The sequence below is a fragment of the Pieris rapae genome, chromosome Z (assembly GCF_905147795.1).
Source record: "Pieris rapae chromosome Z, ilPieRapa1.1, whole genome shotgun sequence".
NCBI lineage: Eukaryota > Metazoa > Arthropoda > Insecta > Lepidoptera > Pieridae > Pieris > Pieris rapae.
Genome location: NC_059534.1, coordinates 2409666 through 2436826, shown reverse-complemented (window position 1 = coordinate 2436826; position 27161 = coordinate 2409666). Strand labels below are relative to the sequence as shown.

At 32.2% G+C, this 27161-nt stretch overlaps 1 protein-coding gene across 1 annotated transcript in view; it reads left to right on the top strand.

The window, feature by feature from the left end:
- The window catches only part of LOC111003379 (dipeptidase 1), an 84460-nt gene extending 57990 nt beyond the window's left edge, over positions 1 to 26470 (top strand). The window contains exons 5-12 of the mRNA XM_022273836.2: positions 488 to 620; positions 5081 to 5237; positions 7513 to 7567; positions 8139 to 8315; positions 10953 to 11037; positions 20391 to 20466; positions 22129 to 22267; positions 25862 to 26470. Of these exons, the coding sequence (XP_022129528.2) occupies positions 488 to 620; positions 5081 to 5237; positions 7513 to 7567; positions 8139 to 8315; positions 10953 to 11037; positions 20391 to 20466; positions 22129 to 22267; positions 25862 to 25969 (930 nt within the window). The 3' untranslated portion in view covers positions 25970 to 26470. The remainder of the gene's footprint in view (positions 1 to 487; positions 621 to 5080; positions 5238 to 7512; positions 7568 to 8138; positions 8316 to 10952; positions 11038 to 20390; positions 20467 to 22128; positions 22268 to 25861) is intronic.
- Positions 26471 to 27161: the final 691 nt, after the last annotated feature.

Below are 27161 nucleotides of genomic sequence, written 5' to 3'. Positions count from 1 at the left end.
TGTATAATTTACTAGATTTAACATAGATAATGAAGTATGATTTGTACATACATATAACATAATATAGTAACTTATCATTGGATCTGTAATTTGTCCATCACAAGGCAGCAATTTGCAAAAAAATCCTGATCAAATGGGGTCTTACTTCTTAGACAGTACTCTATAATATGACAAATTCGATAGTAGATGCCCTGCGAAACGTTAGTCGGATTACCGCAGTAATGTTAGGTCACATGATCTGAGTCTGTTTGTCATATTCAATACTGTTTCCACTGTGTGACTCGCGCCATATTAGGAATTAATCCATTCGAATTTCAAACAATAACCCTAATGATACTACTGGTTGAAAATAAATATCTTTGTGTTTGATTTATTTATAGGCCGCATACCAATAAAAAAGGTCATATATTTAAAGGTTGGCAAATACACTGAATTTGGTAGATTATAAAATGTAATTCTGTATATGAAAAAGCGAATTTTTTTACAGTTTTGGTCAGCCTTCGTTCCCTGCAGCTCACAAAATAAAGACGCCGTTCAGCTGACACTCGAGCAAATTGACGTCATTAAGCGGCTAGTTGAGAAATATCCGCAATACTTTCAAATGGCTACCTCCGTTACAGGTGAGATATGAGAATAGTGTGTAACTCATAATTTAAGTATTGTTTTTGTTCTCTATCCTGTCACTTACGACACTTAAGTTCCGTTAGTAACGTTAGATTCTTAGTCTTAGTATAAATATCGACTGAAAAATAATATCAATCTTTATTATCTCTGTCCACTTTGGTTAGTAAGTTATGTTTTTAATACATTAATACACTGAAAGATCATGTTAGAAAGGGTTACTTCCATAGAAAAAGCGAAGGTCACACAGTAGTATTTCCGAACCAATTCGACTTGGGGTCCTTCAAAAAAGAGCGTACCAAATGGCTGGCAACTCACTCACGAGCCATCTGGCATTGAGTGTTCATGTTTGGTGGCGATAATATCAGGACATGAGCCTCTGCCTGTTGCCCCCTGTTCTATAAAAAAAATTAGTCGAAAAAACACTGGATTCGATTAATTCAATACAAAATACCATCAGAACTTAAAACTCTAGTCCATTGTGGTTAAATTATCTTAATCGCCTCCGAATAGTATAGAATTTAGAAACTAATAGCAGAATTTCTCTCAACATTGAGCTTACTCAAACAAACCGCGAAAATTACACAACCAAATGTTTATTTGTTTACCGCTATCAAAGAACTACACGATGTTAAAATGTTTCTACTCATTTGTATCTGCTAAACATTATGTTCCGGTTTGTTTTAGAAAAAAATCTCGGTAATCTACACATATTTTGTATATACCCAATTGCAGCCAATTAGCCCAATTAGCCATTCAATTAACTGCCTAGCCGATTAACTAGTGGCCTGAAAGATGTTCAGCCAGTTAATGAAACAGCTAGGCAAATAACTTGGAGCGTTGACGTTTCATTACATGCCCGGCCTGTTGACAGTTCATTTAAATTTAATTCCACTTTCTGCCACTCTGCCAAACGAAATTCTTCAAACTTTCAATATGATGTCGGTAAACCACAACTTTGATGGTGTTTTCCAAGTTCCAAGTTTCATGATAAACAACACGTACAATGGAAGAGTGTAGTGACAATAATCATATGACTTGCAATTTAATTTTAATAGATTTTTTTATGTCACATGTTTCACATTTTTATTCTTGCCAAATAATGAGTATCGTACGAATGGCCTTAGCATTAGCCAGCCAGTTTATTAAATGTTGTCAGTTACGGCTGAATATCTTTCAGGCCGCTAGTTAAACGGCTAGGCAGTTAATTGAACGGCTAATGAAGCTAGTTGGCTGCGACATGTATATACATATAAATATAAACACATGCTAAAATATCTCGTAATATATGTCTATTTTGATAATATTAATTTTGACTTGTGGTCCGTCGTTACGCCTCTGTTACGCTCTTGTTGCAGTGACTGACGCATCTCACAATTGCTATCTGAAGCTTTATAATATTTGGAATAAATGTTGGGTTGTTATCGGTTCGGGAACCCAATTTTCCTATATTTATAGACAAGGCCTAGACAAATATCAGTCGGGGTCAAAGTATTGTTTGCATAGGATTGAGGGTTATAGAATAAGCTGCTGAAATCGCAAGCTTTTCTCCTTTATGGACATTTACATAAAAATAATAGATACTTGATTAGAAAAAAGTATTTATTATTGAGTATACATAACATACTACCGTTGTGGTTTATGCATCGACATTAATTTATGTTTTTGTATCAACGACTTTTCTCCATTGACTACAAATTACATTTCATCTCCTTATTTAAACTAATATAATAAAATATTTGCAATTGTGTATTTTGGTATTTTCACAATTACAAATTTCATGTTACTGTAACCAGACTAAAGAGATTTAAAACAATGGAGCGCCCTTTAAACAAAACACATCTTTCCCACATTTTTTGAATAGGGCGGGAATTGTCCGCAGGCTAATTTTAATTGCTTCCCTTGCGATAACAATGAAGCGGTTTGCCTAGTTACGTACTTTTTGTAATACGCCCAGTTACAAAGGAAAAAATAGAAAGGGTCAGCCTATATCGGGAAAACTCATTATTGTACTGTGCATGAGAGGATAATTAGAAAGAGAGGAAAGTTTTTTTTTTACAATACAACTTGGATTGAAATCCCATTATCTATTTCCAAGAACGTTAGCCTAATGAATAATATCAACACCAAAGATTATCTTGTGTGTATTCTGAAAATTCTATAATTATAATTATATTTTTCTGTTTTCTGGAATGTCCTAATTCGTTTACAAATACATAAATATTGTTCACAAATACATAAATGTATAAATAATGTAAAAGACAAAAATAAAAAAACCAAAAACTTGGTTTTTTGAATTTTTCACATAAATTTTGAGGTTATGTGAAAAAAGTGTAAATACAGAAGTTTTAGATCTTTTCATTATCTACAACTTTGCCATTTGACTTTTTTCAATAGAACTTTTAGTTTTGCCGGAATTCGAGAAAAACCGTTTTTTACCCTTCCTCAATCAATAATATAAATATAATAAAAATAATATTAATAATATAAATAAAATAAATAATCTAATCAATTATAATTATGTAATTACTTAAAAATTTAATCAGTCAATACTTACACATTTTTCATTAAATTACTCTTTTGTCTTTTTCTTGCAAATTTTCTTAACGCTGTGATGAAAAGGGAACAAGAAGATTGACCTTTAGAAACTCTTTCCAGTTCTTATAATACATTTTTTATGAATAAAAGAATCATCTATGATTCTTTTATTCATGACAATACAAAATGCAAAAGAAAAATAATAAAAGGGAGAAATAACTTGGATTAAATAATTTATTAGATATTTCTCGTTATCCCGTGGAGTTAATTTGTTTGAATTCTGCCAGCGTAAAGGGTATGTGCCGGAGAGAAATTTTTATAATTTATCAAAGTGTTCCTTTTCATGTATTTTTTATAATTGTTTTTTTAATTATAATTTTTTTTAAAACAATCGTTCATATTGCGAAATTTTATTATAAATTGAATTTTCTAGAGAAAACAGAACACAGAGCATTAAAATAATTGTTATGTTCAGTGATTTTGTTTTGTTTTATTTATTAAAACTAGTTAATAATCAACACGTATTTAGTTAAACATTGTAATTTCATTTTCGTCGAAACGAACCTCAAAAGAAAAAGTTAGGTTAGATCTACATTAATTGTTCATTAACATTCATTTATGTTTGATTTGACTTCTAAATCCTGCCATTTTCTGTATTTATGACAGATAATAATTTGTGGCGACAATTTTTTTGTTTATATCAAATTAATGAGAGTATAATTTATAAGCGGAAATGAAATCAAATAGATTTAGAATGTAATGAATTTAATGTAACGGGAATTCACGCACAACGGACCAATTGAGAGTCTAATTGCGGAAACGGATTCCCCCTACATACATACATGTAACGGGAACGGCAAATAGAAAAAAAAACAAACAGTAATAAAAAAATATTAAAGAAGAAAGATCAGCATATTCAGTATAGTATATGACTAGTAGATATAAAAATATACAATAATACGCGTACAACTCACGGAAAAAAGTAAAGCAAAATTTAATAAACAGAGAGCAAAAAAATTACGTGAACAAGCTATAAAAATAAAAGTCATTTGATATTTTCCGATGCACAATATTATTAATATGCAAAATTGACGGACAATATCGTCCAATAATCTATCTGCAAAACAGTTAGTTTTTTAGTTCCGATTAGTGTTTAAAACGCAGTAGTTGCTTCCGGTTGGCTCTATGATAAAAATATACAAATCTTAATGACTTTAGTAAGCGCTGTGTAATGAGCGAATATATATTACCCTGTGCACTTGTTAAAAAACTAAAAAATGTTTGGTTAGAAATCCGCTACAACTTTGTGCATGAGTTCACACAAGCCAAAATATAAAATTCAACCTCCTTTTTATGGTTGCATATATACATCCTCGTTATCCCTGCAATTATAAATTTCTGAGATTTTCTTATAGTCTATCACCTCAAAGTTGTTGTACAAAACTTTGAGGTGCAATTTAAGTTTAGTAGCGCCAATTGTCAAGTAATTGAGGTAGTTCTGTCTACCTAAACCAGTATCTTATTAAGTCTACACATAGATTATATCTTTCTGGTCTTATATAAGAACAATTCGCGATATTGCAAACGTTTTCTCTGCAGTACTGTGTAAACACTTGTTTGATCCAGTTCAAACAATTTGTATGACCCAAAACTTAGCGATTAAAAAGTGTGGCGGAGAGTTTCTTGCCAGCGCTCCTTGCCCGCTCTACGACTTGCGAACTGGTAGTAAATGTAAATTTAGAATTAATTTAACTTCTTTGCTGAGGTTCCTAAGTGTATTTGTTTACCTTTACGATTAAATTATAGCTAATAAAGCTATTGTTGAGAAACCTAAAAAGTATCTTGTTAAAGATCAATAACAATTTTACGTGACAATAAAAATCGTATGCTGTCCTAATAAATTGACAAAATCTGTCCCTAGATATCTTGGAAGCTCACAATGCTCGGCCGCGGAAGATCGCCTCTCTAATTGGGATCGAAGGAGGTCATTCCATAGCTAACTCTCTTGGAATACTTCGAAGCTACTATCAACTCGGCGTCCGATACATGACATTGACACATACTTGTAACACTCCGTGGTAAGTTAACAACTTAAGCATTAATTTTACATTAAAATTTCCAAAATAGGTAAATAGCTAAATTGAATACAATTATATATTATAGGTATTTGGGTACATAGATTTTTATTAATACTTAATATTTGGAAACATAAAAAAATTTAAAACATTTCAGTTTATTCACCGGAATTACAGTTTTAATGGTCTGTTGCACATTTATGGATAAAGTACTAAATACCTATGTATTAAAAAACAATTCGGAAGATAAAAGTTCCAAATAGGAAACTTGTATACCAATCAGTAATAAATAGCTTATTTGGAACTTATCCGGGCATTGTGAAACAGATCCTAATTATACAAAGAAAAAACAAAAGAAGAAACATTCTTTATTATAAACATTAATACGAGATACTCTTCAGCACAAACATTTCTGAAGTATCTCTGATTGGAATAAAAACACTTACAATGTTTCAAGAAACATCTCCCTATTTGAAAAGATTATATATATTGTTTTCATAACAGAATTAATGCCTGCCTAAAAATACGAAGCATAATAAAGATTGTTATCTTGTTCATAAAAAGTAGAACAAAATATTCGGAATTTTCCTTAAGAGCCTCTTTTTTCCTTGAACACATATAATTCTGTTAAACCATTAAATAAAGTAACGCGAGAATACTTCAATGTGAATTAATTAATTCGTAGAATTTCTAAGGGCTATATTAAATATATGGCCTTATTATATGTTACTTAGATAATAGATTCCAAAGTAATATATAACATATGTATGAAAGACTTTTTCACCGGTTTTTAATTTTAACTTCTTTTAACCATTTTAGCCGATGCAAAGCTTGAGTAAAAATAAATACAATTTTCAAATGAAACTCTTTGCCATCCAGCTGACACAAGGTTTCAGAAACCAGTCAAAGGCAACTTCAGTGAGTGCTAAGCAAAGAACTCAGGCCCAATTCAATTAAGATCTATCGACAGGAGATAGTGGCTCAAGGGAATTCGAATTACAATGTTAGTTTCTTGACAGTACTTGACACACACATTGAGTTCTGGTAAAGTCCTACAACTGTATAGGATTTAGTATTACTAGCAATTCATGAAGTGATCGATTCGACGATCAAGTATTGTGGGAGTATAACGACCTGAAATTAATGCCGCTAACGAACAGTAGGTAGCTTGGGATGAAAAATATTATTTTTATATGAAAAGAACCCTTAATTTGGACAGGTTTAAAAATGATAACTACCGCACAGTTTTGCCAATTATATTCAAAGACAGCATTTGGCTTTAAGAAAAGTTAAAATTGTTACACTAAGTATTCTCTAAAAAGATTAGATTTAAAACCTTCTGTAATTCAGTGCTTAGTGTGCAAATGGAAAGGTCTGTAGGGGCTTTAATCGAGACTGAATGATGTGTCTCCTGCCTAAACCCAGAAAGCGATTCATTGTATTAATGGATTTTGACTTTTGATTTTTCGCATTCTAAGCACCTTACTATGTATATCCTTAATTAACATTGTGCGCCTGCTCACACCAGCCTGATTGTCAATTCTTGTTTATTTTAAAAATTCATAGTAGTGTCACGTCCTTCAATCCGACGAAAATAAAGCAAATACCAATTTGTTCGCGATCCGTTGTCGGAATGTAAAAGTCTACTTCCAGCGAAAAAACACAAACAATGTTTTGAAACCATTTTCACCCATCGCATGTCGATTCGATTTATTTCTAACTACTTTATACTTAACATGGATTTGAGAATAATTTAGTGATATTTTGGAGTTATATTTGAAGCGTTGAACATTAAATTTTCAAGGAAACTGATGATGCTACTAAGCGCTATTCTTGACTTTGAGGGTTGATTAATTAATTTACACTCGTGGCTTCATTCTTAAGTAATTAGTTCTGATGAATGAAACCAAACCTTCAAAAATCTACTTCGTTATTGATAAAGGAATTTCTGAAATAAAGATGGTGCATGAAAGGATGTATAGCATAAAGTTTACATGCCGGCAACGCACTCGCGAGCCCTCTAGCATCGAGAGTGTCCATGGGCGGCGGTATCACTTAACATCAGGTGAGCCTCCTGCCCGTTTGCCCCCTGTTCTATAAAAAAAAAGTAAACAAAAATAGTTTTTTGTGTGAATAGATAGATGACAGAATAAGTATGATTATAAATTTTAGATTCTTTAATTAACATTCATTTACCGAATCTTCAAATTACCTAAAAATTAAAAGTTTGTGAAACATTTTTCCATATTACTTACTACACACCAATTTATGTATTTAGGGCTGATTCGTCCAACGAACCTGCAGCTGCTAATGGCCTAACAGAATTTGGAGAGGTGAGTCTATAGATATACCAACAACAATTGCGAATTCTTATTGCTGCTTTGCGAATTATATTAAGTAAATAATCGTTTTATATAAATTGCGTTCTTCAATTTATTAATCTACTTTGTAATGCGAATACATTTATTCTAGTTATATTTTATTCATAACCATATACAAGTCTGGTTACGCTTTGATATGGTAATATTAATTTAATATATTTTAGTATATAAGGCTTCTATGAAGTTATTTACAGCTATCCTCTGAAGTCTAACCTTCTGCTCTGCTAATTTAAAATCAAGCGCGCCGAGGTTTCAAACATTGAGCACTATGTTTAAGCAATGCCTTCAGAATAAATTTATTAACTCTGAAGGAAATAATACAGTTACGTTATACGTAATTAGAATGTGCCATTGTTCGAAAACGTAATTTTTCAGTTCTATTGTCCAATTTATACACAGTAAAATTCGATGAATTCAAGTTGCAAACAATAAAAATGACTGATTTACTTAACTGGCAATTTAGCGAAAAAATTTGCTGCAGCTGTGTGAATTCAACGTTTCTATGAAGATTATATGTTCACAGAAAGTGGTGAAAGAGATGAACAGACTGGGAATGTTGGTGGATCTATCCCATGTCGGTGAGAACACTACCCGGGCCGCGATTCGTCTCTCAAAGGCCCCCGTCATCTTCAGCCATTCGTCTGTATACAGCCTCTGTGCTCACAAAAGAAACGTTCCCGATGATATTATACAATCTTTGGTAAAACTACTTTTAAACAAACTCGTACTAAATCAAAGAGATTCTTTTTTTTTACGTTTATTTTGGAACATGAGATCATCAAGGTATCACTTATTCCACGTCATTAAATTCGAACCTGTTACGATACACTGTACATTCACGACAATAATAAGATACTTAAACTATTAACTATTTGTTAATTAACTCAATACATCATAAATTATTGATCAGATAATTTGTAGTTCATGAATCAAGCAACAAGTAACTTGTTTACAATCAATCTGCGAATTATCTATAGGTTATAGATTTATAATAATGCATGAATGCAGATATGATCTTCACAAATTATACCTGCAGATTCAATACCAGTGAGCCTAAATATATCATAAAGAAGAAATATTTCAAATAAGTCTACAAAAAAGTAAGCATAACAGCTGATAAAAATCTCTACGATTACTGATTTTATAATAATTCGGAGGCGCTATCAACCTATCGTGGGCATTTTTTAACCGATACATTGATATCATTTTTCAACAGGCCTTTTCTTTTTGGGTATAAGACTCGGATGTCAGGGCCTCGCGATATTCTTTACCGTACAAGAAACATCGATCAGTATTCAGCCGAGTTCTAAATTGCATGATTTAATCAAAATGGTTTTAAACTAAACTACTTTAAACTAAATAATAGTCGTCGTTTTAGTTACCAAATATTTATTAATTTACTCGTATTTTATTAAGTATTTCTATATAAAAAGAAGACCAGTGTTGGCCTAGTGGGTTCAGCGTGCGACTCTCATCCCTGAGATCGTAGGTTCGAACCCGGCTGTTCACCAATGGACTTTCTTTCTATGTGCGCATTTAACATTCGCTCAAACGGTGAGGGAAAACATCGTGAGGAAACCGACATGTCTTTGACCCAAAAAGTCGACGACGTGTGTCAGGCACTGGAGGCTGATCACCTACTTGCCTTTCAGTTTGAAAAATGATCATGAAACAGATTCAGAAATCTGAGGCCAAGACCTAAAGGGCGTAAAAAGTTTTTGTTTTTTTTTTATTTTTTTAGTATTTTTTTTTTATTATATAAAAAGAAGTAATTATACAATTGTAAGATTCGTTGATAAGTTAATCCTCGTGAAATTTTAAATATCAGCTTGAAATAATTCAAATCCTTTTCTTGACATCAGATTTCACTGAAAACGCTTAATATTTCTCTGAGCGAAGCATCATAATCTTTTTGTAATCTGTTTGCACGAACAAAAATAAAGATTTGTAATGCCCAATGTATAACAGTTTTCAATAAAGTTACTGAAAGATCAAACTCAATATGTAAGATTTAGTATTTATTGTATACATTTTCTGCAATAATATATAGGTTAGGTATATTTATAGACATATTGCAGCCATAAGTGTATGCAATATAGTATTAATTTATTGACAAGCAGCAACAACACTATATATACAATATACACGTTATTATACATACAAATTGTATCTTAGTTATTTGGTTATTTCGAGGTAACGCCCATTATTTGGTATGCGGATGTTAATGTATTATGAACAATGTACCACACTCACACAGTGAACATGATTACATATTCAAATAATAATCAAACATCTATTGAAACAGATTGCCAAAATATATTTGAAAATAAAGTTAGATGAATTCAAGCATCACCAGATAGTATAAAACAAAGTCGTTTTTATTTATATATACATTAAAAATGTGTATACCTAAAAAATACAAGAAAATTTGAAATCACCAATTTTACATACTTACACACACAGATCGATTACTTTAGAACTTAATCAATATATCAAAGAAAAAACTAAGAAACGACCACAAAATAAACAAAAATAAGACAAAACAAAATATTAATAATAATGAATAATATAAATAATAACTCAAACTAAAAGATAAAAATAAAAATAATAAAAAAACAAAATGAAAACTTAAACCACATTACGATTTAAGAGCCTGCAAAACAAAATTACGGTAAGTTGGTAGACTGTTGTAAAACACATCAATATTTTCATCAATGTTTGTAATGTACTAGATGCACTATGCACTGATGTCTCGAGATGCACTAAAAAGGCAATTATTTATATAAAATTAAAATCGTCAGGATATCTGGGACGTAAATATCAAATAGGATAAATTATATTTCATTTTATCGTGACATGTTTTAGGTTTTCTAAATTTATATGTGAATAAAATCAATAATGTATATTAAAAGTTATATTGTACATCACTATAGGTACACGTAGTATATAGCTACGAAAGCTTTCGTAGATGTTCTCCTCTCTCCCTATTTACATAAAGGCAATAAAAACGGTTATTTGCTGCTATACCTAAATATAATTCTCCAGAGTTTTTTATGTATTTACCAATGTCCTATATGATATGTATGAGCATATATAATATCATATATGCACATACATATCATTTTCTACATTATTGAATTTTCTATACTTCCCTTATACATGATATATATCCTATTTCTACAGAAAATGATAATAAAGCGGCATTTCCATTTTCCTTCGTGAAGCAAATCAAAATGTTTTGAAGATATTCGAGTTGTGCCATCATTTTTAATACGAATTATATGATATTTACATGGCTTTGATATAATTTTTAGTAACATGAGTAATTTGTTTACAGAAAGCGAATGGTGGATTGATCATGGTGAATTTCTTTCCTGACTTTGTGAAGTGCTCTCCCAACGCAACTATATCAGATGTAGCTGGTAAGTATCTACAAATCTAATGAAAATAAATATACCAATATGAAGGCAATCTGGTCTTCATGAAAATAATTAGATAATAAAAGCCAAAATAATGATCCTGCCATCTCCAGGATGGCGTAGACATCCGTTATGCAGATCTTTAAACTATTCGATGAAACTTAAACTATAACTTGTAATTATGATATGAGATTAAGTTTCCAAGAAATTTCTTAACGACATAAAACCTGATAGCAGTGCAAATTTAAGTTTTTGTTAATACACATAATATAAGAGGGGCGTTATTAATTAATATCACAAATTTATATTAACATCCAGTAACTTAAGTTCGTTAAACAAAGTAGATAAGCCGGTACAAAGGGTGCTTTCATGTAAATTTCGTCTTCATATTCATGTGTTAAGAACCTGTCGGGGTTGCTATTAAAAATAAATAAATCTTTTTTTCGTCGTATGAATTTTTTTATAATAATGTTTAAATAGTAACGAGAGAAAAAGTCGGCGTAAAAAACTCTCGGTGCTCTTTTAAAAAAGCATATCATCAAATAATTCTACAATATTTAAAACAAATATAGCAAATTATTTATAAGTAGCCCGCCCAGCACTAGTCCCAGGCCCTTTTATCAACTAGATAATCGCTAACTTTATAGTAAGCCTTTTGAAGAAGAAAGAATTAAAGAAAAGCTGTGTAAGCTTTTCTTTAATACATTTCTTAAATTTATTAAAAGGCAGAGATAAAAGAGCCTCTGGATTTTATTAAAAAAGAGTATCTCTTTTCCCAAAAAAGAATTACTAACTTAGTGTTCTACCATATTCGATTTAGTGAAAATAAACAATATATTCAACAGAAAATTGTATTTATTAAATAACTAACTGATGTTGGAACTGTTCACCGGATTTTTGATACTCCATCACTCCTGGACTGATCTGTATTTGAAATAAAGTAGGCAGTAGATTATTATCATATGTCATGAAGACTATTTATGAAATGCTCAATGCACAAGGTCACATATATCTTGAATTAAGTGTTATTTGAGAAATTATTAAAAAATCATTTGCTATTTGTATAACTAGCTATAATGCTATCCAAACATTAATATGCCAAAGCTTTGAGTTATACATTCGGGATTAATGTCGCTGGCATCTTCAGAATTTGACATGTGTATCTAGAACGGGAAATTTGCAGGCAAACATACCATACTACCAGTTACACGGATTCGGTGAGACATAATTAACTACACATCATCGTAATCTGTAATAAAACTGTGCGATGACTATAAATTACCATGAAAATTTAATTTTTGTTAAAACGTTAAGCTTATTAACGTTAACAGATATATAGAACTTGAGAAGCTATGATATTTAGTTAAGTACTGCAATTAGATTGTTAAATGATCGTGTAATAGATACAGGAATCTGAAGCGCATACCTAGAAAAGGTACGCTACAAGTTTTTTATTATAACACTTCACAAGAAACTCCGTCCGTTACATTCACTCTTCTAATAAATGTACTATTATATGTTGTTTTAGTGACAACACTGTTATTTGTTAAACATGAATACAGTCGAGATCAATCAATTTTCAAAAGGAAAAATACATTAATATTACGGCAAACAAGAGTGCTCTTTGCACGGCCGAGTCAGTCCTGAATAATGGAGTGGGTCACGCATTTTCAGCTACCGAAATGATGCCATCTATTTATATGATATTATTATCCACATGTGCTGAGTAACGGTTAATGAATCTCTATATATTTCTTTATTCAAATTGTAATTTAGCTGGTACGGCTTGTGATGCGGCTGAAAAAGCTAAAGCCTGCAAATACAGGGGTCTAGGCAATGAATATGTTTTTGTCCCATTCGGTGTCGAGACCCTTGGTCCTTGGAGTCCTAGCGCGTTAAGGCTTTTTAGGGAATTATCAAAAAGGTTAGTTGACATCACAGGAGAACGAAGAGCTGGCAGCTACAAAGAATTAGTCTAGCTATTCAAAGGGGGAACGCTGCTAGTATCTTCGGAACCTTGCCTAAAGGGACTCCTTTTAATAATATATTTTAATTATTCAATTTTAAGGTTAGTTATTAGGTATATTAGAATTACTATATGTAACGTTTATATCACTAGTACCTTATTCCTTTCCATATATTTTTGGTATTTTTCATTTTTGATTATTATTATTTTGTGAGTGCGTTTCGTTAGTAACAAATGTCATCTCCTTGTATAATGTCCATTAGTAATTTGAAATTTCAATGTATATAAATTTTAAATACAAAAGTAATGTTGCCTGTAAATGAAAGCTTTGATGCTAATGATGAGTAACGTGGAAGGTCCTTAATTTGTGTATCCCCGAAATAATGTGTCAGGTTCACTTTTAAGGTCACACCTTTGTACATGTTTACGCATTAAGTGCGGATCCGAGTGGTGCGGGTTATAATAGCCGTGCCGAATACTCGGATCCGTGCGAGCATACCGTTATTTTTTTAAACCTCTGCCATCCCCGGTTCTAAGTATTCGGCACCGAATGTATTGTAGGCCGACCACTTGTAGCTGTCATTGTTTTTAAATAAAAATAATAATATAATAATAGATTCTTACATATTTTCAAACATTCATATTTACTTAATCAAAATTGCCATATTTTTTTTTTATTTCCGGCTAATACTCTGTTTTATTTAATCATTGCATGTGTTAATCATACATTACATATTTAATCATTAAATAAAAAACACAAATTCGAATCTGCAATCACAATCGCGTATATAGTCGATCCATAAAAAACGTAAAAAAAGAATTAATCCATCCACTTTATTTTGATGAAAAGCGTCAATATTTTTATTTTACACGTTCCAAGTGAAGTTTTAGATTGGAGTATTTAATTAAACGGTCATCTATCTAGTGACGGGTCTAAATATACTACGGACTTTTCAAAAAATACCTATATTTCGCAGTCATTGTCTTTTGTCCTAGAAAGTATTTAGAATCTCAAGTGAATAAAACGAATATGGCGCTCTACGATATCGTGTCAAAGCAACAGCAAGGTTCAGCCAAGTATTAAGAGACGCTCTTCTGGGCTATTGATTAAGTCTAGATTTAATTATTGCCTTTGAAACTAATAACATTGGAGAGGTCTTTTCAATATTTAATAACCGCAAAATTTGAATTACGCTAGTCTAAGAATGGAATAAAAACCGAATGTAGGAAGAAAGCTCTTTAAAAATTCTTATTCTTGTATTTGAGGGGTAGTTAGTTAATTTCCTATAACCCCTAGGTGGGGCAGAGGGCGTCCACGATGAGTTTCCATCGCGTTCGGTCTTGGGCCAAGACCAAACGAGTATTTGAGGGGTACTCTTGAATTATTTCATTAAACAGAAGAGATTGACAATGCTGTCTTCGGTGCGGCATTAATTGTGAATGGTGGTGGTGGCTGGTGAATCCCAGGCGGTCATTTCCAAATAGAGAAATTTACTACTGAATTTACGTACATCCGATCTAGTGAGAGTCTAAGAATGGCAATGCACTATACCTTTAACCTTTCACCACTGAATTAGATTGGGAATTGTGCTTAAATAAACCCATTTAGATTTGCTAGTTTTAGCGATAGTTTGCTTAAAGTTTCATTTGCATATCTGTAATTATGGAGAACAAGCCGTGTTCAGCGGTTTTACCTGCAATAATTTTCACTCGCCTTGCAGTTATCTGCTCGCATGGTATTTGATTAAATCCTGTAAAGTATTAAAAAACCTCACTCATCCGATATAATTTTGTTCACACTATCTGGTAGTCGAATTCAATTAGTGACTGAGATTATTTTGAGGTGTGATTGGTAGCTGTATCCGAGTATTATATTGCTGTGGATGTATTTGGAAACGAGGACACATGAAGATATTAATTGACAAGGTACAGCGCGTCAAACTTCCTTTTTTTTACTCGGTGAAATGCTTTGGGCATACCCTACGCGCGACTGCTTGGTGTGCGAGGGTTTTGTGGGGCTCGCAATTGTGCGCGCCACTAAAACCCCAAGGCTACTACCCCACCAACTATCGCCTTAGGCGGGATCCGGTAACAGTAGAGCCTTATCGACTTCCCGACATGCAATGTGGTCCGCCGCCTCTCCATTACGACCCCGTCAACCTTAATAGAAACCTTATGACAGCTTTAGATAGCTTTTAAAGGAGAAATAATCCCATTTTTATATGATTTATGCCTAACTTTAACGGTTCGTGCAGCAACGGCAGCCTTCAATATGGAATTTTTTTTTTCCGTTTTTGCATTTTTCATTCACGATCCGCATCTAATGGTCGCTGCATGATATTGTATAGCGAAGCCTCCATAAATTCACTATCCAAATATTTTTTTTAATGCGAAGTAGTTTCTGAAGTTCGTGAAATAAAAAATATTGGTTTTTAACGAAGTAATAAATCTAATGATAAGAAGAATGATATTTTATGACATTTCTTTCTTTAAGGATATCGCTTCTTTTTCTTATAGATCTTCATAAAAATAATAATTTAAAATGTTAATACCTATTTTATCCTATTTTAACGTCAGGAATTTCATTCACGCATATCCCTGTGGTATTTTATTCCAGCATGGATTACGTGGGACTCAAACTTAATACTTACAACCCGACCCACTTACACCTGATGCCTTCAGCCCGCAAAAGATTGATACCGGTCTGGTCAGAATTGGTCGTGGAAAGCACAGGCTTTACTGCTTACCTATCTGCTGTACAGTTTTAATACTGAATATTATAACGATATGCTTGTATCAAAACTTTGTTAAATCACTCCGGATACATATTTCATGTGACAACAATAATTCAACAAAACTTGAATCGAGTTGTTCGAACTCACGAGAAACTTGCAAGTTTATGCAGTAAATGAAATAACGTTGCATACAACTTGTAAAAGATTTTAAATTATTCATGATTGGATTTCTGCGAAAAGAATGGATTTGCAACCGCTACTGAAGGCCGTTATTGATAAATCTACTATTAAATTCACGTTTTATTATTGTTACATCTCAAATTGCATCTTAAACAGAAGATAAAATAATATGCTACTGGAGAAGAAATGTCGAAACCAAAAGGCTGATGCCAACAAACCAACGTATGACGCTGACGTCATTATCTTCAACAATTTATCTGCAGGTCCTTTTTTTGTTAAAATTCAGGTCGTCATTTGTTGCAATCAGCAATCGGTACCTGTCTCTGTCTCCTTCTTTCTCCTCTTAGTCCTTTTTACGCATCTTCCTGCACCATTACTTAAGTGCTACCATCGTCTCTCGCTCGTCTCGAAATCTCGAAATCTAAAAATAGATCACATTCCGGCTGTCTTTAAAGTTTATGGCTATATTATATTATAAGTATATAATTAAAGATTTATGTAAACACCAGACGGATAGTACCTTCGGAGTACCAGAAACGCAGTAGCCTCGCCAACAGTAAAGATCGCTTGTTAGTTTGATGTAATAAAATACAGTAAGGTAATATTTATATACAACTTACGTTGAAATTTATATTTTATTTATTATTTATATAACAAAACTTATATTATAATAACGGTTGGGATAACTTTTATTTAACATTTATACCAATTTGAATTAAACATTATTTTAACAAGTCAAAGAGAAAATCATTCCAGAAAGCTTCGTCATGCAAATCTATAGGATGGATTTACATTTTTTCGTGAATCTTTTTGAGAGTTATAGCGCAAAAAAATTATTCAAATTGAATCTTTATAGGCCAATGCATATTTTTATATTAATGTTTATTAAAAGAGAGACAACTCAAGTCCACGTTCCACCTTTCTGATATATGGTGAACCACGAAATAATTATTGGTTAATATGAAAATTAGTTTTTATTATAATAATAATTACAATTTATATATTGCAAGAATATGGTACATAATGTTAAGTGGTACAATCGTTCGTATATTCTGCCATACACAGTGGCGTGCAAATTTATCTTAATTTACATTTTACATTATTAGTCAAAGTCAATTCTTATATTATTCTGTATCGTACATATCATAGTCGTACATGACTCACGCAAATAATCATTTATTGAATAGTAATTATTTTCCAAAAGGAATGCACTAAATCGGTTTATAAGTCTCTAGTCGGAAGATCTTTTAATTATTTTGGTAAGTTTAGTTTGCAACATCATATTTCTTTAGTTTGCCGATGGAAACCTTAAAAAATAACTGGTATTATTTTATAATATACATTATTTGCTATTAAATATCCTGAAGATTAAAACTTGTCGATTGAATTTGCTTATCTTATCGGTCGTAGCCGCGTACAAATTATTAATTATTGTTTCATTATCATCCAATTAGCGAAATAATATAATGTAATAAATTAAAATTTATTTACCCCCAATTATTTGCAATCATTTATCCACTTTTCTTGTCATTAAAATCCTATGGCGACACAAACAAACAATAACAATAAAACACACATGTTTATTTATGAATTTTTACCTAAAAATACAGGCCATTAAAAGTATAGGGATATAGGGAAATTCAATCTTACTGCCAAATCTGGTACTCGGGTGTCAGAGCAATATAACGCATTCATGAATGTTCAATGTGTCCGGAATACCAGCACAAATTACAAGATCATTACTCAAACAAGGAAACGGTTACAAGAATGATTTGCGGCATTTGTTCCATGCACCGCTTGAACGTTTAATTACAAATGTTCAGGTGTTACATTAAATTTGGGTTTTAGTTTTAATTATTGCACTCGAATTTTTGAAGTTTTCAAAAAATTTCATTCTAAAACCTACATAGTGATAAAAATTCCTTGCGGCTTAAGGCTATTAGAGTAAGGTGTGTAAATATCGACAATACCAACAGAAATTCGTTTTATAACTTTCGAATAACGGAGAGCACTTTTTCTAATTTGACATTCAATAACAAGCGAAAAGGTTAGAAAGTTTTGATAGAAAATTATGCCAAAGAAACATAATATTATTTGGAATTAAGGAGAAGGCAAATAATTACGGATTGAAGCAAAGTTTCTCTAGTTATTTCATTTCGCCAGCGGCATCTAACAGTTCACCACGGCAGCTAGTGCGGTGGTCAACTGTTAGATAACTTTTTTATGAAGGAGGTAAAAATGCACAAATGCAGGCCCTCGAGCGCATGCAGTCGCTATTGCGAGGACTTTGGGGATGGTTTTCTCTTATCCCTCTGCTAATCAGAGGGGATTAACCCGACCCACTAAAAATCCTCCTCAACCCTCCATATCGCCTGCAGTGCCAGCCACATTCATCCTGAATGAACATCACATTGAATTCCCCTGGGGTCGCACTAGGCATTCAACCCAGGGAACTCAGGCGAAACTGTTAGATAACTGACGAGGCTCTAGCAACCGAACTATGACCATATAATTGCTAACAAATCGGAAGGAGCTTCAGCGGGCTAGGAACTAGATTATCCCTGAAATGTTTGCAGACGGCAACTATAAACCACCAAGAAGAAGAAGTTTTGTTCAGAAGCGCGGAATCTAAAATTAAAATAGCCATATTGATCGCCAATCTTCGCAAGGAGATTGCACTATAAGAAGAACAATTATAATCTACTGCGCAAGTTTACCTTGTAGTTAACAATGAAAATGTATCTTCAAAGAGGCATGGATATTGAAGAATCGCTGGGTGTAGAACAATCTAAAACCAAATGTATTAAAAGAAATAAAACGCCCGCATACCGGCACACTTGGTATGAGTTATACTAAGGATAAAAAAAACCATAACCTCTGAAGAAGATGACGATTTAATAGATATGGAGTAGGAATACTATTAACAATTGCCGGGAGTATCAAACTGAGGGCTCGACTCTTAATCTGTTACATCAGGCCAGTAGCCTATTACGGCTGTGAGGCGTGGACTATTAAAGAGGACAGGAAAACAGCTGGATCTAGACAGCCGAATCTATATGCAGTCTGTGAAAATGTCCTCGATGTGACTGGTTGCAACTTATCAAAATGGGCATTATTCAAGACAAGAGACGGGCTGGAGGAAGGTAGAAGTCGGGGCTGCAGAGCGTACGGAAGTGGACCGGCGTCACATCCATCGAGGCACTTTTGAGATACCGCAAGGTACCCCGTGAATCCAGTTCTTAATAGGCAACCTTTAAGAATAAAATGGCACCAGAAAAGAATGAGAATTTTAAAGTATATGCGTTATTGTAAGATGTGTATCAGAGGAGTTTTTGTCAAAAAAAGCTTGAAAGAGTTTTAAGGGTCCTCCTCCATTTTAATCTAAACAATGAATATTTTTTTCTCGGGACGACAGGAAAATTCTCGTTGTAGATTACTAGAATTCAACTTTTATTCGTAGCAATAATAAAGGTATGAACTTTATAACAAATGGAAACTTTTTTATTAATTCAAGTCAGAATCAGTAAATAAAGTCAGTTAATATCAGAATTATTTAAAAATAAAACATGATTATTGAAATAAAATCGTTGGTAAATACATCGTGTATTCAAATTTTCAATCAAGTCAAAATTGCACCGCCATCGCTATCAAACTATATTTTAATCAGTTTCCTAAAAGTTATAGATCACAGCCGTATAATGCAAGGCAAGGTGTCTTTATAGATCAGCCAAATATATGAACTATAAGTTTGGCAGCAATTATAAATAGCTTAATTTATTATTATGACACTGTCTCGATGTTCTTATTATATGACTTAATAAAATCTTATCATACATATATATCGCGACATCGGGTCCTTTCAATGTATGTATTAGTTATAAAATGGATAATAAAGATATCGTAAAGTTAACTGCAAAAGAAAGAACACGCAAGGAAAACCAGTTTCTTTACTGAAAAGGGACAACCTTTTAAATTTGCATATGGGTTCATGTTGCTGACGCAACATTCTTGACAAGACTTTATATTGAATATCCAATATTTTATAATCGAGCTTGATTCATGGATAATTTCAGTTTGTTGTAACAAGTTGAGCTATTGTTAATACAAAATATCATGTTGCGGCCTTCGTGAAACGAAAGGAATATATCTTTTGTCGTGAGCTTGACCTCCATTAAGCATCCACAATACATTATGTGTATAAAGTGGCCTCTAGGTCAAATGCTGGATCACGCATATTGACGCTTGTTAGCAGTTAGTGAGAAGTTTTATCGAAATTCAATAACGCCCGAAAAAAACCTTATTAATTAATTAATGCCATAAGCTAGTTTCAATGTATGTACATTACAAAGGCAGGAAAACGATTTTTTTGCTATTAATCTGTCACAGTAATTTTTGGTTAACTTTTAAAATATCGTTTTAAACAGTAGTTTAGTTATTTTTATAGACATTGTTTGACGGTTTATTTTTTTTTTCAGAACATTTCCACTACATTAAAACAATGATCGGGGCTGACTACGTGGGCATTGGTGGTGACTTTGATGGAGTTAACAGGTAGTTAATTTGTTCTACTATGGATCTAGATTATTTTGCGCTTTCATACTACTTTAACATAAAAAATACATAATATGATGACTGTGGTTACAAGAAACGATAAATTTTTGTAAGGAAACTATCGTATAGAATCAGAATCAAATTACTGATTTAATTGAGATTTATCTGGTTAACTACATGAAATCGCAGGTAAGCAAGTTCCGTTTATATTCTGTATTTAAATAACGCACTTGAAAGAATATCTTGTTGTTTTAAAAAGTTTCATGAGCTTTTGAAATCCTATCGATGGTAAAACTCCGGAAACTTTGAAGTTCGAATACTTTGAGAATATAAATCGGTAAAGTTTTATAATTAATGCTTCTGAGGTCGTTATCAGTTTATTTTTATCTTTTAAGTTTCTTTCTACCTAAGCATTTCCCTCGAGTTGTATGGTATTTCACGAATTCATTAAATCTAATCCACCTACCCTTACCTCACTCACTCACTCACTCATTCTCTCGCTCACACATTTACACACTTACTCATGCACTCTTGTACTCACTCAGGTGTGATGATAACGGTTCAAAAAAGAAAAATAAAAAGGAAACGGTTAAAAAAAATGGGTCAAATATGAACCCTAACACAGGTATTTTTACTTAAAAGGGTTTCCAAATCTTACACTTTGAAAAGAAAATGTACTTAAAATGAATAAGGACTTTTTATTATTATTATTACCTTACATCTTAATTGAACCAATTCGACTTAGGGTCCTTCAAGAAAAGAGCGTACCAATTCTTAAAAGGCCGGCAACGCACTCGCGAGCCCTCTGGCATTGATAATGTCCATGGGCGGCGGTATCACTTAACATCAGGTGAGCCTCCTGCTCGTCTGCCCCCTGTTCTATAAAAAAAAATCTAGAGATCACATTTTTGCATACATCCATTGTTTTAATAGGAAGTAGAACTTTTTCGATCTTCTATTACCGATGTTTCAATACGAGCAGATATTATTTGCGAAAAACTAACGAAAATTCATAGAATTTATAACTTTATGAATTTTCGTTTCATAAAAAAAAACATCTTCCTGTATAGAACAGCAAACACAACATGACGCCGCAAAACCAAGAATATTTTTTCAAGTTTTACATTGGTTTCGTCTAGAACCACTTTCTGATCTGGGCCACAGCCCTGAGGCCAGTTTCTTTAGTCTGTGACCAGTTCTTTTCAGACTGTTCAAATTTAGAAGAGTAAAGGGGTCATAGCCTTGAATTCCATTTATGAAATTGTGTCACTTGAGCTACTTTATACACCAAGGACGAGACAAATAAATGTGATCTTTATCCAACAAAAATTCAGATCAAAATCCACAAATGCTTAAATACCGACAGTGTTAAAGTCAACAAAATGGTCGATAAAATTCAATAATACGCCTGTAATTTTGTTAGCGTTAACAAGGCTTTATTGGCATAAAGTTATCTTTAGAAATGAAATACTTAAGTTTATATATTGATTATGAATAATAATCTAGAGGTTGTATTCAATTGGAACTAATCGCTTTAAGATAAGTGTGATCACGCAATCAAACAAACCAACTCCTTAGACGTATAATAATAATACAGTTGTATGCGTGGTGGATTACTTGCTTTGAACTGATATTAAATACATTTCTATTAATTGCCCATAGGGTGCCACGTGGTCTGGAAGATGTGTCCAGATATCCTGAGCTATTTGCTGAACTTCTACGCAGTGGACAGTGGACTGTGCAAGAGTTGAAGAATTTGGCCGGCTTAAACATGCTACGCGTCATGCGTCAAGTTGAAAAGGTAAAATTATAGCAAGCGTTTTCAGATCCTATATATTTAACACGAATTAAGTTCGGTGGCGGTGTTTGTATGGAGACGTTTAAGTACCGCTTTGCAGCTGTTTGCTTTTGACTTTAATGGTTTAAAATATTAGCTTATAACTAACACAAAATTAGGGGTAGAATGGTTGCAAAGCTAAACAACAAACTTGGCTTATCTAAGGATTAATAAAACCTTAGAGTTGCCTGGAAGGGATCGCTTGTTAGCGATAAGGCCGCCCATTGCATCCCTTGTATTTTTTATGTATTGTGTTATTTGTGTTTCTTTGCAATGAAGTGTCAATAAATAAATAGATAAATTACATTTATATTATTGGACATTATCGGAAACGAGAATATTAAAATACAATATATAAGTGTATAGATAGGAGAGGGGTCATATTGCCGTCTTGTGATGTTTGTTTACATTTTGTTAACGCTCCTTATCATAACTATTTTTATACAAATAAGTTGGGTTACATAACTCACGCGTTGTAAAATATTTTATTTTGGTTTATACGCGTTTCATAGCTAACCAGTTCTACGATTCGTCCACCTTTTTATCATAAACAATTATTTATGTATTCGTAGCAATAACGAGTATTATATACTGTAAATCGAGTGAAAAATCCAATAATTAAAAGTCAATGAATCTTAAAACCTAAACAGTTTAAACAAATTGCTTTCTCGCAACCGAACCGAAAGGGAAATTCTTGGAAAATTTACGGAAAAGTTGTTCGATGAAGTAAACTGAACGCAGGTGTTTCTTTAATAGCAGCTGGAAATGGGAGCGTTTATTTTTATTTCATTTTAAATTTGCTATGTTTAAATGCATTAAAAAAATAAGGTACAAATGGTAAAATAGACTTTTGAGAAATTAATACATTTATATAGGGCTATCTAGGTTGTAGGACAATGACTGCCTCCATTATTACTCGTATTGACAAGGGTATCATATTTGTTTGGATTGCCTGTATCCAACTAATACTTCCCATATGTTATATAAATACTAGTTGCCCCCGCGAACTTCGTTTCTCCTTAATGCCTATAATTTTGCTATGATACCCATTAAATTATAAGGTTTTAACCATTTTTTTTTTTTGGTATAGACACACCTTATCACTTAGGTTTTGAAAGAGCAGCCAATTCTCACACTTACTGAATATGCGTAATAAATTACATAAGAATCGGCGGAGCCATTTCGAAGGAGTATGCGAACTAACATTGTGACACTAGAATTTTTTATATATAAAGATTACAGAAAAAATGACGTTTGATATTGCCAGTATTCAACAAACCCTGGCAACTTTTGATGAATTCTATAAAACGGGTGTAGGGGGCCTAACAATAAAAAGTGGACGGCAATAAAGACTCGATGATATTTTTTACTTTTTTTACTACGTACTAGTAGACGACTAGGACCTCACACTCGTTATAAGGTTCTTACACTAAACTTTATTTAATTGAAAATTGTAAAAAAATCTTCTCATCTTTATCATCGATCACATTTTATTGTTTTGTCGTGTAAATCAATATTAAGGAATTCATAAAAAATAAATTTGCCAGTATTCACATCACGCGTATTCGTTGACACGATTATTAGCATACAGATTACGTCAGACAATGAAATTGCATTGATTTTTTTATCGTTTATCAATAACAGATGGATAAACAAGACATGTCCTATGTTAGTTAGTTGTTGTTAATAAATTTTATTCACAAAAATACTCAAATATACACTAGTTTAGGAAAACTCTTATGTTGAGGAAGCCAGTTAAAATAAGAACCTATAACTATTTAAGGGATTTTACCGACTAGTCGTTGGTGCTAAATTAAAGCGTCCACGTTGTTAATTTAACGATCACTCACTCACTAGTATTTGGACGACTCGCATGATCCCTTTAGCACGCTGTCAATTAAAGTCCAATTTGCGAAATGTCAGCCATCAATATCTAAAAGCTTGTATATGGCTAATATATGATATCGATATGGAACTTTTGTTTGAACATTCCTGTCCAATTTTATAACTCACTGGCCGTTCAGAAAGCGTTTAAGCCTTTATTACATTGGTACTTGTAAGTTAAAATACCTTTTATATTTGTTTACAGAAAATACTATTTAAACACTATTTGCTTTTTATTTAGATTTTACTTTTGTTTTAATTATAGGTAGTGTTATTTGTTATTTTTAGTTTTTTTGTTAATAATTCATGCACGTCTTGTGCTTTACCTACTTTTAATTTTCATTGGTTGCCTGGAAGAAATCGTTTGTTAGTGATTAGGCCGCCCGCTGCCTAATATTTTATGTAACCTGCTTTTTTATATGTATGTTTTTGTATAAGGCTATTAGTATAAGCTAAAATATATCAGTCAAAACATCATCATCAGGCAGCTAAACCTAATGTTATCTTTCATAAAGTAGGATTGAAAATTGAAAGTTTTAAAGTTTGTATGTTTTTATCTAGTTTCTATTAGCTTATCCGACATTATCATTAATAATTTAGGTCGATTTGAGAATAGTTTAGATTATTAACAATAAGCTGTTTTTAGTTTTTTTTTTGTGTTTTGTGAAAGTTTCATATTTTACATTTAAGATGTGTATCTTACACAGAGCAACATCTTTCCGGTCCGCTAGTATTTCATGGAGTTAAATTTATATCAATTATAACTTACACCAAAGTATATCATGTAAGTTTTTCGACGTTGTAAGCAATATTAAAAATACGAAAATCATGCAAATTAAGGCCCATTAAATCACGATCACCAATATTTCAATTAAATTCTCCATTTTCCAATCAATATTTGACGCTTCAGTAGGTTATCATAGCAAAAATACACGAAATATTTTCTTATAAAACGTTTATCCTAATTGGTTATTAGCCAGAGATAATTAAACTATATTTCTGTTGTAATATTGAATTTAATTGGATTAACTAACATTTGAGAAAAGTTAAAAGAAAATTATCAATATTCCAGAGATCAAAAACATTTACAATACACAAAATAAAGTTAATTTCTTCAGTTTTAATTACTGTAAAAGGCGGGTTTAAGATCCAACTGAACCTAGATCCGTTAGGGATATCAATAGGGTCTCCTGGGAGCCTTTTATTGATTCTAGTAGATAATTAGATTATGCAGATACATACATTTTTTAAATACATATAACAAAAAAAAACTTCTGTTTGATCATTTCTTCTGCCTCGTGATTAATATACTTATATTAATTGTGAGCCACATACATACTTTTATTATATTTCTACATACTATTATTTTTCGTTAAGATTATATTTTATTTTATTTTATTTAAGCTATAGTTGCATGTTATTTTTAGTATCTTTTTTTAATTATTTATGCATTTCTGGTACCATATTGTTCCAGATTAGGGTTGCCTGGATGAAATTTCCAGGCAACCCTAAACTTCCTTCTTCTTCTTCGCTTTATAGCGATAAGGCCGCCCGTTGTCTAATAACTTATGTAAACAACTTACTTTTTGTTTTTTATTCGTTAAATTATGTATAAAATAAAAAAATATTAAGTATGGCAATGAAGTATAAATAAATAAAACATTTTTTTTTTAGGTACGAGATGACATGCGAACTAACGGCGTAGAACCCGAGGAACATCCAGATTCACCCACGGACAATGGAAATTGTACCAGCAACGCTTTCTTCCTTGACTTCGTTTAAGACGGCCTAAATGTATACTGAATACACTTTAATATTAACACACTATATATGCATACACACAAAGTTTCCCTTTATATTTTAAAACGTTATAAAAAAATATTATCCCGGTAGCAGTGAACGGTTCGATTTCATTAGTTAAATTACAATAAAACTAAACACACAGATAAAAAACTTCTACAAAGTTTAGGTATAATTACTTTCGTTAGGTTTAGTTTTAAATTCAACCTAACAATAGCAGAGCAAGTTATATTGTGAAGCAGTCAGTGAAAACGCAGCTGAATTCGATATAAATAAAGAAAATTACATCAAAAAATAGAGCCTAGGTGACCGTAATATATTCAATGCTTTTGAGAGATATTTCACTGGTTTTATAAGGAACAAGCTGACCGCACTACAATATCCTTTCGATTTGCAAGATTGCGATTTTCACTAATGTGAATGGTACCGAGTGAACTCATAAACTAACGAAAGTAATATACAGTAAATAAATGTCTTCAGATATGTTTTTTTTTAATTTAACCAGTAAACAATGTTCCAAGTCTGATCTTGAATTTGGTGTTACTTTACCTACAGCCGATAAGCCTAGTATTCGCGACGATCCATCAAAATTATATACAGTACGACAGTTTATAAAGAAATTTTGTAAAATTAAATTTAAGAAACAAAAAAATGTTTAATTTTCATCCTTCATTTTTACGTTTAAATAAACCCATTCAGATATTGAGATACTTTGTATAACAACTTAACGCTGTTACCGACAGTATCGCTCAGATAGGGAGATTGTTAAAAATAACGGATCCTAGATTAAACGGCTTTCGTTTTTGTATGTTTTACACTGAAAATATGATTAAAATATTCAGTATTTATAGATTATTTGGGTCAAAATATAATGGACTTGGTATAGCGGTCAAGCATCGTATTCGCAATCGCTGAATGAAGTTACAAAAACGAGCCCCAGCTAATTATAAAAACTAATTATAACACTGTTTTAATTAAAATATTCGCCTCAATCTGATTGTTGGTACCTTTTATTTAATTTCAACAAACAATATCTACACAATAAGTATATGAAATTAAATAAACTGTGTTGTCCATAATAATATGCAATTCAAAACGACGCTGCTACTGAAAATCGGGTTTTTGATTTTAAATATCTTTGGAGGCACTTGAAAAATAATTTTGATAAGTTTAA